A 16,605-nucleotide genomic window follows, 5' to 3' on the forward strand; every position below is an offset into this window, starting at 1 on the left:
AGCTGCAAGGGAATAAATATGTAATTTTCCTCTTGTGAATAATGGATAATGACCTTCAGTGCTTCGCTGGAAGTGTTCTGCCAGTGACACTTGTGGGAGGAAGAGTTACATATTTGCTTGCCTAATCAGCAGCGTACTTGGTGTCCGCCATGGATTTGAATTGGGAAGCTGCTTTTTGAATTAAAAGGAAGAGCTTTAACCTTTTAAAGTGCTGGGTTTTTTCTCCTAACAGGGGCTGAATTCATGCCAACATACCAAACAGGCTTTGCATTTGTACTGGTTTCTGTTTCTTTTGGCTAGTATTGTTGAGAAGGGTCTCTCCCACACTTGGGGAAACACAGGAGAGCTGTTAACACTGCCTAGCATGTGCAAGTCTGGCAATGCTATACCATAAGCGTTAGTGCAGGCAGGTATTATTTAGGCTGGTGGTCACCTTGTTTGCATGCACAGCTCAGTGACTGTGCATGCAAATGTATTGCTTCTAGCACTGGGAGATTGTCCTCTGCCTTTAGCTATACAGACACCAGGATAATGAGTAGGAAAATTACTCAAAAATTTTCATGAATAAAGATGCACTCCTGTGATTTAGAAATACACTGACAAGAGGGAAACGGCAATAGCTTTAATCCGAATCACAGCTGTAGTCACAAACAAAAACAGGATGTGAAGGAACATTTCTAGGAGAGGTGATCCAAAAAAAGGAGATAGTCTTACTACCAACGAAGATTTCCGCCAGGAAATATTTTGCCAGTCCCATCCACATACAGAAAGGTCTAGGCAGCTGTCTGAAACAGTGCAGCAAGGAGCAGCAACACTTCAAAAAGCTTGATTGTCTCCTAGTGAGTAAGTGCTCACTGGGTTGTGAGCTCGCATCGAATGAGTACCAGGGTGCAGGACCGGATGAATTCAGAAGCTTTTTGTCTTTGTAGAGTACAAAAGTATTTTCTTTTTTTTTAATATGGATATATATATACACATCCACATTCTTCCCTTGGCATCAGAGCTCACCTTTAGGCAGCAGATGATCAAAAGCTGCTGTATGACTTCTCTGCCTCCCTTCTAAAAGTGGCCGGCTGCACCCCAGCGGGTGATGGCTACCACAGGAGTGCACACAAAGCCGCCGGCGTCCGGACAGAAGGGCTTTTGACTACCTGGGGCCTAGTTTCACTTTTAGGTGTTGTTACAAGTGTTCTTCAAACTTCTTTTTTAGAGTTATCCAGCAACTAGCTGAAAAACAGGTTGTGTATGCAACGTGATTTATGCAAGGGGGTGAACAGTCAAGTCTCTCTTACTTTTCCTGGAGCGGGAAGAAAAGCAGGTAAGTCAAGCTGAGTTAGTTGATACTCTGTGCATTTTTCATGCTGCTGTGTTTGTGGTGCACAGCTGCCGTCCGTGTCTCCCTTAGGAAGCTGAGCACATGTCTGAACAGCACTGGTCTGCGAATTACTCCATCTCACAGTCTTGTCTGTCTCACTGTTGACCTTGCTCAAAGCCAGCAGGTAGGAGAGAGCACCAAAGAGGAGTGTACCTTCCTCCCCTCCCTCAAGCTTCAGTTGCCAGTTCATGTTTCCAACCTCTTGAGACTGAGCTGTGTCCAGGGGCCTCAAACTTCAGGGTGCCCGAGCGCTTGGTACCCCAAGCTGCTTGCTGTCTGCAGAGCCAGGGGCACATTGCTGTCTGAGATGGTGGTGCGGGCAAAGAGACATGGCCAGCCTCCTTGGAGAAGGGGAAGAAATAAATGTGAGATGATATTCGGAGGAACTTGATGGGGTTCAAGGGTGAGGTCAAAGGTGAAGCATCAATGAGGGTTGCTGGAGAATTCAAGAAGGTGCAGGTAGGCTTGTGTGAAATATGAGGATTTGCTAGGAGAGAGAACACTGGTTTGGCAGAAGCTGGTTTCTATTGAGTGCGACAGTGGTGAGACCTGGGGTGGGGAGAACCAAGATGAAGGCTACTGGACCATGGAGAAATACTTGGCTGGGGCATGAAGGGGAGGAAAGAGGGGCCCTGGCGTGCAGCTGGCCCAGCTGGTGGAAGTGTCACAAGTGGTTTCTTGCTCAGGGCGATACCAAGGGGACAGATAAATGAGAGGGCTTGGCAAAACTTTTGGCTCCTTAAACCACAAATGGTCTGGACCCCCTGCTGCAGGTCTTGGGTTTGGTGTCCTTCATATGGCCCCAGGAATCTGCTTTGCTGCCTGCAAAGCATTTGGCAGGGAAATGCCCCTCTCCCACAGGCAGAGGATATGGGAGGAGATTTGGGCAAAGGCAGAGAATGATTGTAACTACACTGTTTAAATTTAGACTTTGGGCTGGGCTCAGAGCATTTAAACCCACAGTGCCTGGAGTAAAACAAGGAGGCAACCTGTAATGTTCATTAACAGGCTACTCAGAGTTTAGAGGAGCATTTTTTTCCCCTATTGCTGTAATAGTTAAGTCTAAATAAATGGAAGGGGGGTTTGTTGTGGGGGAAATGAAGCGTGCTCTGTGAGGGAGCAGGGGGCATGGCAGCTGGCAGCTTGCTGGAGCTCAATTAACATTAGCAGCCTGGCATAACTACTGAGCAGGGTGAGGGAGGGTGGTGGTGGGGCCAGAAACAGGCTCCTTGTGCTGCCAAGAAACAGATGCCAACAAGAAACAAGGAGAAATGTGGCACTCCCTGTTGTGGCATTGTTGTTAGCCAAACAATGTCTCATAAGCAACAGGATCAGCAGCTGCGGTGGCTAGAGGCCATGTGTCTGCAAGGAGGGTCTTAAAACTGTGGTGGTGTAGAGAAGATCCCAGGAGGAGAGGTGGTGTCTGTAGAAAGCAGCTGAGAAAGGAATCACCATGCAGGAGTAATTGTGAACCTTTGGAGGTACAACCCATGTTCTGATACTGAAGAACTGAAATACATGGTCAGGGAAGGGACGCTTCGTTCTCCTGTGGTTGCATTAGGAGTGATGACCTCTTTAAAGCCACCAGTTTTAAGGAAATTGTTCTTAGGAGAGTGTTTGGCCTCCTTCAGGCTCCCTAACTTCTCCTAGTCATCAGAAAGCATTTAGACCAAGAAAGAGGAAAAAAACTTCAGGAGACTTGAGAAAAGCTGCCTAGGAAAGTCCACTGCTGGTTTAGTTAAGCCAAGCCACAAAATCACCCACTTACCTGAAGACAGCACTCTCTTACTGCAGTACGGGCAAAACTATGGGACTTGCTGACAAGATGGGGTGAAGGACCTTACTGCCAAGTTCTTGGATGTGAAGGAGCAATCAGGCTCTGAGTGCACTTGCTGGGAATAAGAGAGGTATTTCGTGTATGTAGGCAAGATGCTTTCCTACATGTAAAACAAGTTCACTTCACAGATTGGCAGCGTGTTCTCACCGGATTTACAGTGAGTTTGTGATGTGAGTTTTATCACTGTAAGACTAGGCAGTTGCATGATAAAACTGGAAATGGTTATCAGACCCTGTGATAAAGCACAGTGAAACAACCCTGTTGTTATCATAACAAGCTGCAATACAGCACGGCTGCTGCTAGGGGCTCACTGTTTTCAAGGAACTCGCCATGCCATGAGCTGCATAAATTCACTGGCTGCAGCTGATGAGATTCAGTGGTGACAGGGAATGTAAGCAGGGATGGATGCTGACGCATCCCACAACCAATGCACTATGATCCTTTCCACCCTTGCCTTTTCCTTGTGCTCTGTGTGAATACCTACATTGTTTTACCAATCTGAAATATGGAGCATGGGACCATGTACACAGCTGACACAAGAAGGGAATTAGGTCAAAAACCCCACAAAACAGCGCCCAGAATATAAAAGGAAACTGCACTGCAGTATGAGGCTCCTCTGTGTGTGCCGAGGCGATTGTGTGTGTTTCTCTACTAACCTTAAAAGTGGAGCAGAGCAGCACTAGTAAAGTCAGAAATTTCTAACTTCCTTACAAGGAAGCCACATCTGAGTCCCTGTACAAGCACTAACTTGCTAGGCTGAAACTCTTTAAGAAAAACAGTCTAAAGTTAGGCTTCCAACTCCATGTATAGTATCCGGAATTTTCCAAATGAATTGGGGAAAAAAAAAGCAATCAATATACGTTAATCCTCTTAGTGTCTGAAGTTCAGAGTAGCCAAGGCATTCTTCCCTGTGAGAAATCCCTACTGAAACAACTTGTGTTTGAGATTCTTCCCTCTTCTTTTGTTCCTTCCATCCTCTACACCTTTCATCACAGGCAAGCTACTTCTTATGCCTTTGTTTCTTTGTGCTGTTTCCATCCCACTCCCTGCCTAGCTGATGGAAGGAGGAAAATATATCATAAACAGGATGAAGATTTCTAAACCACATGTGCTTTACTTCAGGAAACAGGAAAAATGGGAAAAGTTTTAATTTGCATATAGCAGTCACATATAGTCACATTCACAGCAGGATCGAAGTGAAATATTAATAATGGTGAGCACTTCAGTTCACTGACAGAGGAATGCATACCAGTATGGTAGTCTTTGAGTTCCAGCACTAAGCAGATGCATTAGCTAGCTTCCTAGCTTCCATTTCATGCTTAGCCTTTTCTCTCATCTCTCTCTCTCTCTCAATGAGAAGTGCTTGTTCTTGCTCCCACTCCTTTAGCTTCTGCTCATGTTTTGCAATGTCTTCCACTTCACACGCTGGCAGCTTTTCCTTGACAAGTTGGGTGGTCAGGGTTAACAGGCTTTCAGATTCAACCTTGCCAAGTGAATGCAGCTGAGAGTACAGCTCCTGTCATAAAAAGGGATTTGGCGGGGAGTGAGAAGGAGAGCGCCAGTCAGTCACAAAATAATCAGTCACAAAATACTTCCCTGCAAGAACCAATACATCGCTGTTTGAATCTAACTATTAGCTGGGCTATACAGGCTAGGTAAGTATTTTATCCCAGCAATATGTTTTGACTGTGGTAGCTGGTACCATTTCTTGAAATGCTTAACGGCTAGAATAATTTTTTTCAGCAGTAAAACTAAACCAATGAAGTTTAATTTGCATTAACCATTGAAATTGAATTGAAATTCTCTTTATTTTTCCAAGTTCAGTTATCTGGTATTAACAAAGATCAGCTGATCAGTCAATTACAATAAATATAATCTAAACACCTTGTTTTTGTGCCTTACCTCAAAAATCTGTTGAACGCTTTGCTCCACACTGCATGCATTAGCATCCCTCTCAACAGATGCACATCACTTTAAATGCTCTCTTGCTAACAGTTTTCTAAGTAACTCCCGTGATTTTTATTTCCAACAGTTACTGTGATAGGAGGTTTGACTATGCTTACAGACTGTACAATAGCACTAAAGCAAGGGGTATTTTTTCAGGGATATTCTACACTGAAACTAAGAGCAGAGCTTCAGTAAGAAACTGTGCAGTGTTTCTTGAGCTTTACTTATCTAGATTTCATGCAGCATAAAAATGTTAATTCACTTAAGATGATGAATCATCCAGTGATACTATTTCTGGCTTTCTGGAATCCTTAGCCTGATGGCTCACTAACAATCTGATTAATTGCGTTAAAAGTGCAGATACACAACCAAGGAGGAGTTTCCTGGGGGAGAAAGGTGACAGGGTACTGGCAGCTTCTTTACCCCTTGCTCACTCATCAGATAGCAACACATTTTCCTGATTGTTCTTTTAAATAAAACGTTTTACTGAGCCTAGCACCTGCAGAAATGTTTAAAGTAAGTACATGTCCTAAAGAAAGATACATCCATGCTTCTTTCCTGGGCCCTTTGAATAAAGCCTATTGTTCTGCATTGCAGGATGATGGAAAGAAGATGTGGGGATCATTCACCTCCAAACAAAATGGCAATTCTGGGGCCATGCAGGTATCTGGATTTCCAGTTATCACTGGAAGCTTATGCGCTGTGCTGCAGGCCCCCAGTGTTCCTCTTACCCCAGCCCACGCTGGCAATAATCTGCAAAGGCACTGCCCCTCAGCTCCTGTATTGAGGCTCTGCCTTGTTCTTACGCAGGAAACTATGATGGCCCCTCTGAGGCCTCTCCACTTCTCTCTGCAGGCTTTGTTGTGTTTTGCCAGACCCTTGAAGGTTTGAAGTGGACAGACAGCAGATTCAAAACTCTAAAATGCTAGGCATGCAGGTCTGAGGGACTTGGGTATTTGGCTCTGTCTGTTTTTTGATTTGACGATAAAGAACGAAAACAAAACCAATGGCTTTGAAGCTAATGGTCTAAAACCAAACTCAGTAATATTTAGGTGTGTTCATCTCTATTTTGTTTGAGATGTCAGTAAGTATATGATGCATCAGTGAGAAACATGAAGAGACCGTACAGCTTGGGTCTGGGGCAGGAACCTGACAACTATACTCATGTTTACAGACTAGATATTCAGTTTAAACATAACTGGTTTAGATCCTTCAGACTCTCCCTACTAACCACTACCAAAGATGTGCTGAAAAGGGGGTTTATGCGCTGAACCTAAGCAATATGAAATTGAACTAGAGAAAGGCAACAAACTGGAAACTAGCAGGACTTCTCTCCTAAGCCATTACTGGGAACACTGAACTCCTAGAATCTTCCCTACTCTGCTGTGATACATTAGTGAAACTAATTTAGGAAAGCAGCAGCCTCTATGTCCCGCAGGTACCAAAAGGGCACATTCTTAAGTGTCTAAATCATTGATTTTTATAAGCAGTCTCCAGGGCTCTGCAGACAGTTAGAGAAGGAGCACTGCTTTTAGAGAGGGTGTTCCCAGCATTTATGTGATGAAATGCTTGCCCACTGATCATTTGACACAGATGGAAGGAATTGCCTGAGGAACACTGTACTGAGTAGTGAGCCTCAGTGTACGGGATCTGAAAATAGGTAATTACCACACAAATGACAGTGTCAGACAGAGAGTCTAAATTACAGCTCTAAAGGCTTTATCTGGAAAAAGCCAAATGTCCTCAAGTCCTGTTTGTTTTAGTGGAAATGAAGGACATGCTGCCTCTCACACATCATATCTATTAGGCTGCCGTGGCTTTTTCAGGTACTTCCACAAATGGCTGTTCTGAGACACGGAGACCAAGTTGCGTATAAAAGCCATGCAGAACAAGCTACAGTTCTAGGCAGGAACTGTATGTCTGGAGCAAATCCACATGCTTTTCCTTGCATACCCAGGTGTATGACTTATGAAAGAGAACTGGGCAAACAGGAGACAGAAGCAATTGGTTTTGAGCTCAAGGAGAAAGACTGGGACATGCTGGCTAATGCAGGGCTGGACAAAGTGCAACCAAAGTGTTTTCAGCAGCAGAAGTGCGAATCCTGTATTGGGGTTACATCACACAAGGGGCAGATGATCTGTGCTGGGACAGCAGCTGTGAATGCCAACATCACCAGATTGCTTCAGAGCTGCCACCTTCCCTCAGACTTGTAAGGATTTCTTGTGAACTTCTCTGCCCTGTGAACTACACCCATAGGTGGCCAGGGGTTCAACTAATGGATTTCAGAGAAGAGTCTGAGAGCTCTTTCAGGCTTAGCTGAAATGGCATTCTGACTTGAAAGCTCCTTTTCTCATCCAGACAACCAGAAATTGTGGCTTATTTACATATAAATTACTGTTGGATGTCTAGACTTCACATGAGGGCTTTGTCTTTCTTATATTCAGACTTTTCTGGTGAGAGCTTAGAGCTAAGCATTGGGACTGTAGTTTGTTGGCTCAAAGTCAGGGCACTCACTGCCACACCAGGGAATGCCTCAACTGAGGTTTATGGAACTTTCGGAAAAGTTCAGGTGAGAAGACAACTACCCTCTTGGCACTAGCCTGTCCCCAGTTTGAAATTTAGGCCTTGTTTTGAGCACCCTGCATTATTTTCTTCACGGCTAGACAATGGATAGACAATGAGAGACTCATAAAAACGTCTCGCTCCCTCCTTCAAAGGGCACTTGTGTTTACCTAATTCACTGTAATTCATCCAGGCATTAATTATCACATGCTGAGCACTCACTGATTCCCAAACACTTTAATTAAAAAGTTCTAAGTGCCTACAAAGCAAGTTTAATACCTAAAGATTAGTGGCAAATAATTTATGTAAATAAAAATTAAAGAAAGGAAAAGTGTGTGTATGTGAGGTGAAACCATAGGATACTACTCTTTTAACTTTTGAAATTTCTTTAGAAGAACAACGATCTGTATCCAGAACAACTGTCCAAGGTCATGACAGCAACAATGGAAACCGATGGGCTATGGAAAAAGTACTGCTCCTGGAACTATAATTCTATAGTTTCAATCTGGGGTATTTGATTTTTACCACAGCACAAATCAGAGGTGATAAAATAAAATGAGCTCGTTATATAGCTATGAGATGCTCAAATAAAATGCACTCATTATATAGCTATGCCCTAATGAACAACTGTGTGTGTTTCATATTGTTACCATCAGCATGATGACCTGAAGATAAAAGGGAGGCCTTATATAATTATAGCCTTACTTAATTCCCCAGAGTGAAAGGGGAATGCAACATTCCTACTTAATCATAACATACACAAATGGACAATAAGTTCATGATGGTCTCATGCCTATTACAATTTATTTTAATGAGCAAGAGCCTACACAAGGTCAGATAATGGATCTCTAATGACATACCACTTCTGTGAACAGGACTGGATTTACCATTTTGATATATGAAAAGTGAAGAGAAAATCCCAGCAGACAGACAAAAGACAAGTGGCCTTGAGCATTTGTGTCTTTGTAGGCTGCTGCTTCCTGTCTGAAGAAGTGAAAATGTAAGGTGACATCAGTTTCAAAAATGCCAGGTGGGACTCCTGATGCACTGAAGGAGTGTCAGTCTACTAGCCATAATAAGCCAGCATATATATTTTCTAGTATATGTTATGGAGATCTACTACAGCTTAGAATATTTAGAGAAATGAAACTCTCTTACCTTGAATCGGCTGTAGTACTTGGGTGCTTTAGACTGCTCTGTTTCTTCTGATTCTACACACTGTGACTTCTGCTCTAATTCCTTGACTTCTTCAGCCGATTTTGGACCAGGTTTTGCTTCAAGAACAGACTGCAAAATGGTCTCCAGAGCATCAATCTGAACAATCACATTTATCATTGTTAGCATAAACAGTTTGGAAATACAATCTGAAAACACCACTGTCATGTCTACAACCAACTTCATGAGTTACTATGTATTTTGAGATTACTTTTTTATATGATAAAAATAAAACCAAATTCTAAAAGAAAATGGGACTTATTCTTGGAATAATTTTGTACTGTCTGTGGGACCTTTGAGGCTGGACATTAAATCCCTACAACAGAACAACTCCACCACCCCCTGTCAACAGTAAAACTCCCCGTGACTTAGATGCTGACTGGTATTTGCAGATCTGTCAGGCATTAGGCTAATATCTCCTCTTGACCTGATATCTGGCCATAAATACTAATGGTAAATGGTAGTCACAGTGATAACAGCACTAGCATGATACACAATCACAGATACATCTGAATAAGATATTACTATGGAATGTATTGAACAATACAATTTCTAACAGATCATGTCAATACCTCTTCGGTGAAAAGAAGCAGGGAAATCACCTGTACACCAATAAGAACATTCATTCCTATCATTAGTTTGATAATTTAACAGGAAAAATGGAAATGCAGGCATATAATATATTGGTATAGGTATATTTTTAATTTGTGACACCTCTGTTCTCTTCATGCTTTTGTCTTTCAAGGTAGTAAGAGAACCACCCTCTCCTATCTAATTGCAATTGTATCAAAAGAATACATTAGCTGCTTCACTAAGGGACTTGGTAAATTATTTCTGTATGTATTATTGATACAAAGATGGAACTGCTATATGGATGCTGCTCCTGTTTTGGGAATAATATATTCTACATAACCAGATGCAGGTTGCCTGCATTTTAAAGTTCAGCTTTTACAAATGCAAAGAGCTGTTATCCTTCCATGAATCCTAATTCTGAATGTTTATCAGTAGGATGAAATAACTCTGGGTAACCTTTGAATCTGTGATGCTTTCTCCAAGCAAAAGGGATCTTGATGCTTACAGTTTCATTTTCCTAGCATAAGTATATAATGCTAAAAGAATAAAAATTAGGCGTATTTGAAATAACATTCTTGACACTGAAACGTAATCTTTAAACTAGCAGTACTGAAACAGGATGAAATAAGCAATGAAATAATAACTATGTACTTGGAAATACATACACTTATTTAGAGATTTTCTCAGACAATGAAAAAAACTAAAACTTGTCTTGTTTGTTCACAGTTAAACAATATAGCACAATACTAAAATAGTATTTCTATTATGCTGTTAAGATAGTAATAGCAGAGAGAAAAGAGACACCCTTCTGTCAGAAATGAATGGAAGCTTAAAGCCTGAAAGAAAAATAAGTGACTGATAATGATTGGGCAAATCACTTGAAAATGTTTACACCAAAACTGCACAGTTAAAAAAGTTCATTTGAAAACTTCCCTTTTAGATAATGAAATTTATTCAGTCAGAAAATAATACTACATTTTGGAAAAGAACCAAGTTTGCAAAACCAGGACCGTATCTTTTTCAAATAACTCCGTGATTGTGCAGGCATGCAAGGACAATGATTTATAACATGGCCCGTACTTCTCAGTGCTATGATATGGATTTATGAGAATTGCATAATGGTCAACCTAGTCCTGCCCAGGAAAGGCCCAGGATACTATAGAAAGAAAGGCACTTGAGGTTGTTTCCATCATATCTACTGCTGAATTCAGTGGAAGTTGACAGACCCCAATATTGACCTGGTCAGTGCTCTTAGTCCTTCACCCTTAGGAATTCTGCATTTTAGTTGGAAGTAGTAATTAAAAATATCTTGTATGGATCTTAATAGTAAAATCTTAATAAGCATTTAGGTAGAAAAGACCAGATGATGCAAATAATACACTGTAATTACTTTACACCAAATAAGGATATGGACCAACATATTTTCCTTGTTTTCCTTTCTGCATTGGGGGTCACAAAAATGCATTAGAGAAAAATTATTTTGATAATAACAAACCATCCATGCCTGCTCTTGGTCCTCAGCTTGAGAAACTTTTGTGACTTGCACTATTGTTTATATACTGCTGCCTAAAATTCAAATGAGGCCAAGTATCTCTTCAGAGAAGTTTCTGTGCGGCTCTCACGGTCATTGGTTTTTGGGCTCTACTACTGGATTTGTGCAGAGAGACTTGCAGCATTAGTGTAACAACCTTATTTTGTAAGTTCTTAGTTGTTCACTGAACAAAGTAAAAAGTGTCTCTGCGAAGAACACATTGCTAGATATTACTAGCATTTACTATTTTTACATATCAGTACACAGAAGGATGGGATCTTCTATGGACCTGTTGTACCACAGACAGATGCAGCCTTGTTTTCAACACTAGGGTGTTCATCTACAACACAGAGCAAGCTGAGGAGTTCCTTAATTTGTCTAGGGTTTGTAAGCAGAAAAAAATCACAAGTGTATTAGGCTGAGTTCTTCAGACTTGGAGTAAGGAAAAAATCCCCAAAACCACATACCCAAAGAGGTAACTCAAAGTGGCAGCAGTTGCAGATGTGACATTTCCTTCCTTGCACTGTCCAATACTACACAGAGCTGCTTCCAAGCATGGAGCAATAGACAGGAGAACCTGCTGAGCAGTGCCCTGGCCTTTGTTTGTCAAGGGAAATGCAGAAACTGCAACCCTAGTAGTGATGCTAGCAAAAGGGAGACTCCCATCGCCAGAGATACCTTTAGGAAAGAGTTCCAAGAAGAGGAGGTGAGACCTCAGTGCTGTTTCTATGCTCCAGCCCATGTGGTGGTGGTTTCCTAAGTTACTCCCCCTAAGCTGTCCAACTCCAGGATTAGCCCAGTGCCCCACAGCACTCCTAAGCCCCAAGTCCCTCAGTCTTCAGGGACCGAATAAATGGACCGAATCTATCCACCCTCTCCAAATGAGGGCACTACAACCCTTCTAGAAATCACTCGGTACCATTTTTGGACCAGTATCACTCAGGACAATATCATCTCAGAGGGCACAGAATACATGGATTTAGTCGGGAGAGGAACAAGATGTGATATTTCATCCTCACTGCTAAGAAGTATGTCACTGAGAGAGTTCAAAAGCTTGGGAAACAAAGGTGTCTTCCCATTCCCACAGACATGTGCTTCCTGTGACACAGACCCAGGTGTCTCTATAAGAAGGGGAAGGCTTAGGAAACATACTTAAATGATTTGTGGCGTAACAGGCACTCATCCCAAGGACATGCCAGTAGACACCATCACTGGCTCATCAACTGAAGCAGTGGTTCTGTTCTAAACATTACTTCTTTGCCTGTCTTCCAAAGACTTCTGAAATATTGCTAGGTCTCTTCTCATTAGAAAGGCACAGAATTCACAGGTTTTACTGGAGTTTGGCTTGTGTGAAATTCCCTCTGTTCAGCGGGTTATAGCCTTCATACTTACAGCTTCTTTGCAGATTTTGCTGTCCCCTGACAATGAAGCCACGTTCTCCATCACTTGCAAGGCTCTATTCAAGTATCCAGGTGTCCACATCAGTGGCATTAGATTGTATACAGCTCTTAGCCCTTTATTCAACTCCACTTTCCCTGTGATAAAAAAATACTTCAGCATTAGTACTTCAACACCTGAGTCTTAATGGAATCCGTATGGGTTGGCTCTGTTTTTTAAAAGTGACAGGAGGTGTCTTGGCTTCTGTGGTAAAAACAACACACTCTTCTACAAAGCTGCTCTGACAGAACTGCTATTACCTTATTTTATTAAGGTGCCTTCTTTTTGCCCAACTTCAAGGCTATTACATATTTGTTTCTGGTTCCTCCCCATTCCCCCTTCCCCCTCGCCTACAAATTTTGTCCAGATGGAAAAGAGGAAAAGTGGTCAGATTTTCTGGTTGTCTGGCAGTTGTAACAGCAGCTCTGAGCGAGGATGTCTGAAGATCTCAAACAAATGTCTCCTTCACCTTCAGGGACTGACTGTGCAGCATATATGCACTAAATCTGAGGCTCTGGACTCACCTCTGTGGCTTTTAGGGTCTACTCACACATGTGTCATGGCCAGACTGTACGGTATTAACAGCACACGCTCTGGCTAACTATATACCTTAATACCCCTATTTCTGCTGGAGCTTCCTGAGAGCAAATATGGGAGACCTGCCAAAATGAAATTTTGGTTCTTGATTTAGGACATTCTGTGCAACAAGGTCTTCACTGACTTTAGCAGGACCTGTGATGCGCAGCACCACTGACAATGTGGCTTTTCCTCTGACCGTAATTACTAGAGAACATGAAACTCCTACATAATAAAGGAAATGTACATCACGCTGAAGTTGGTGTGTAGTAATTTACAATGATTGTCACTCTAAGGTTTTGATTTTGTCATTGTCACTGTAACAAATAATACCACTTCAGTGTAGCTTCACTCTAACAAATAATACCACTTCAGTGTAGCTTACGATAGTTGTATCCAAGCTCTCAATCTAATTTGCACTCTGGGTATAATGACACAAAGCTATGAAACACACCTTACTCTTCTTTACATGGAAGAGAACAGTTTAGGAAAAGCAAGGTAGTAAGTGCACAGACAAAGCTTATGGACTATGGCTAAATTAAAATAGCTGAAGTGCTTGAGGCCACTCTGTGCCCGTATACATCTTTCACTCTCTCAGAGGTCGGTTCCATTAGTGTTGGCAAGACTGTGGAATATGTGACATAACAGTAAATAGCTTTTGATCTACTGCATGTCAATGTCATGGAAGAAGTACTACGGCTCACAGACAACAGTGAAGTGCATTTTTGAAATAGAGCCACTACTCAACCAATCTATATGACATAAAAAGCACCCAAACAGAATGCCAACTGGACACCGAAGTCCATATTTGTATCAGTATCTCCACTGGATAACAAACTACAGCTCTATGGAAAATCCTGCTTTCAAATTGATTTTCACATTTATCCCCCTTTTTGACTGAAAATGAGCTTTTTGTCTTACAGTCATGATAAACCTGAATCAGCATCTTAGCTCTGCCACTACACATTTTGAGGCAATATTTTAAGAACAAGTCCGCTTTTTATTACCCTCAGTAAATTCTAGAATAAAATATAATGCAGTAATGGAACAAGTGCATAATAATAAATTTTAAATTAATTAATTACTTTCAAGTAAATAATCACTTTGTAGAGCAGGACAAAACCTATCTGCACTATATTCCTCTAAATGTTAGAGGAAATTCAAGAACTACTTACCCCATTTCCCATTCCCCTTCCCTCCAATTCTGGATATATTCTGATCTAACTGCTCTTTAATAATATACGTATCATTAGCAGTGAAGACTCCTTAGCAGATACAGGATAAAGGCACTGCTATCCGCTGTTCACAACAGAAACATTAACTTTGCAGTGAGTAATAGATGTTCCAAACAGTGTTTTTCAGGCTGTGCTCTCTGAACTTCTTGAGGTTTAAGGATTATTTTAAGAAGCTCACTAACCAGAAAAAGAGTCTATTGTCCATAACTTTAAACTTGTGTTACGGAACTCTGTACTTCTGTTTTTTTTTGAAAATTTGTTGGTGCACAAACAACCAACCCTACTGTTCTTTAAGAACACCTTCTTTCTTTCAGCTGCCAATCCAAACCTGCAAGGAGCCCTAAAGGAGGTTCTGAAGCTGTCTGATAAAGGGCAAATCAGTACTACCGTCTAGGCTTACAAAACAGATTCAGTCTTAACTCTGAAATTGTTCCTTCCACTACTTCTGCCTTTTTTTTTCTTAGCCTTCTGCTTGATTACATTTTAATAAAGCGAAGATGCCAATTTAATTCAGCCACTGAAGATAAGAGGGAAAAGATGACTGCGAGGGAGGTAAAACTTACCAAGGAATGCATAGCCATACAGCTGGGAGCTAAAACCCACAGTGCTCATTTGCTTTAGACCTGTAAGCACTAGCGATGCTCCAAGATTTCTCTCCTCTTCCCACTGCAAATAATGTAAACTAAGTAAGCGTTCCTTGACAAACACAAACTTAAAATGGCAGCAGCCAAAGACAGCACATGCGGCTTTCAACGGATGTCTTAGCAATAAAGTAAAGAATCATTAAACATGTCTAGTGTTCAGCGTTACAGTATGTATATTGTGACGAATAGTACACATTACACTGAGGGACACCTCTCTTTCCAGAAGACAGTAAAACGTGAGTGGTTGAGATTTTGCACAGAAGTCAATCAGTGCATTTCCTTCAGGACAGAGTGTTACAACGATTTACATTGGCCAAGCTCTGCCTCTGTCCTGTATGTCCTACCACTTGCTTCAGGCTAACACTGCTGAAGAAAAAAATTACATGGCTTCTGTACTAGAGCAGCCTTTTCTTTTAAGTATGTAGTAAGATACATGCTCTGCTATCCTCACTACAATAGGAAAATGCTGAGAGAAGAATATGCTGCTAATGGCTGCTCTGTGTCCAAAATCTGCACTGTGAAAAGAACACATGAAACTCACCAAGACCACTGTATGCCCCAGGATTAAAAGTACAGCTGTGTCTCCAGCTAAAGAGAAGTACCAGCTGTCTGAGCCAGACCACCAGTGATGGCTAAAGAAGGGCACCCAATCAGTAAGTATATTAAAACCGCAAGAGTAGTGTGAATTTTGTTTTGCTATAGGATAGTACAGTACTTTTTTCCAGACCAGAGAAGCACAAACATCAAGGATAAATGTCTCTTGACTGCAAGTGAAAGAAGCTGAACAACTCCCATTGCTAAGAAAATGAGGAAAAGGAAGCTATAAAAGGCAATAGATTGGGGGAAAGTCTGACTCTCTAACACATGGTTTTTGTGGCAGGGTACTTCAGTGTCTTGTTTGTTACCTTATGACCTGAGACAAATATCCCTGGTGAAAGGAAGAAGCCTTCTGAAAAATTCCCTGAGGTACATTGAGTCTTAAAAAGCACAAAGGTTCGACCTTCTGGTTTACCGTTTTATTCAGAGATGTCTTTTCAAGGTATGGCATTTTTTTTGTGCCTCCATTCGGATGCTACAAGAATTTGCATGTTATCATCTGACACAAAATACCATCACCTGACAGCCAGGCAAGGTATTTGCCTGACCCAGAAAAGGGATACAAGGAGATACGGCTGTTTCGTGCTGAATTCAGCACTCCAGCTGAATGTTATAGGAAAACCAGATGCAACTGGAAAAACAGGGCTTTTAGCGGTCTAGGTTCTTTTGGGAACTACCCCATTTGGCTCCAGGAGCTGGAGGAACTGCAAGAACTTAACGTTAACATCTTTGCAGTGGAAGGTAGCAATCATACTGAGTTTGCAGCAGTCAAGGAGGAAACTTTCTGGGGAGAACCAAGACCAGTCAGGCTTTCAGTGGTGTTTACAACAGCAGAAAAATGGAAGCTGTCTATCACCACTGCTATACACACTAAGGACTAATATAGTCAGACTGCCCATGATTCAGCTCTAAGTTAAAACTTCATCAGGCTGCTGGACCTTAAGGTACGGCCAAGGGCCCGTCTGCAACAGGACACTGGCTGACCTGTCTCACACCTTAGGAAAAGGGAATGGGATTTTCAGCAGTAGCTGAGCACATCTGATAACTCTGTCTACCCTCACTTCTTAAATCAAACA

General features: G+C 41.8%; 1 protein-coding gene across 9 annotated transcripts in view; it reads right to left on the reverse strand.

The window, feature by feature from the left end:
- Nucleotides 1-607: 607 nt before the first annotated feature.
- The window catches only part of MRPS27 (mitochondrial ribosomal protein S27), a 54,549-nt gene continuing 38,551 nt past the window's right edge, over nucleotides 608-16,605 (reverse strand). For 4 of the 9 annotated variants that reach the window (XM_075136479.1, XM_075136480.1, XM_075136473.1 and 1 more), the window contains 4 exons: nucleotides 14,852-14,954; nucleotides 12,433-12,575; nucleotides 8,880-9,035; nucleotides 4,301-4,728 (listed from right to left, as the gene is read on the reverse strand). In XM_075136479.1, the coding sequence (XP_074992580.1) occupies nucleotides 4,489-4,728; nucleotides 8,880-9,035; nucleotides 12,433-12,575; nucleotides 14,852-14,954 (642 nt within the window). In that variant the 3' untranslated portion in view covers nucleotides 4,301-4,488. Of the gene's footprint in view, nucleotides 1,717-2,833; nucleotides 3,268-4,300; nucleotides 4,729-8,581; nucleotides 8,702-8,879; nucleotides 9,036-12,432; nucleotides 12,576-14,851; nucleotides 14,955-16,605 lie in introns of those variants that run through there. The other 5 variants (XM_075136475.1, XM_075136478.1, XR_012670845.1 and 2 more) reach the window with 4 other exon arrangements.

Source organism: Calonectris borealis, chromosome Z (assembly GCF_964195595.1).
Source record: "Calonectris borealis chromosome Z, bCalBor7.hap1.2, whole genome shotgun sequence".
Lineage (NCBI taxonomy): Eukaryota > Metazoa > Chordata > Aves > Procellariiformes > Procellariidae > Calonectris > Calonectris borealis.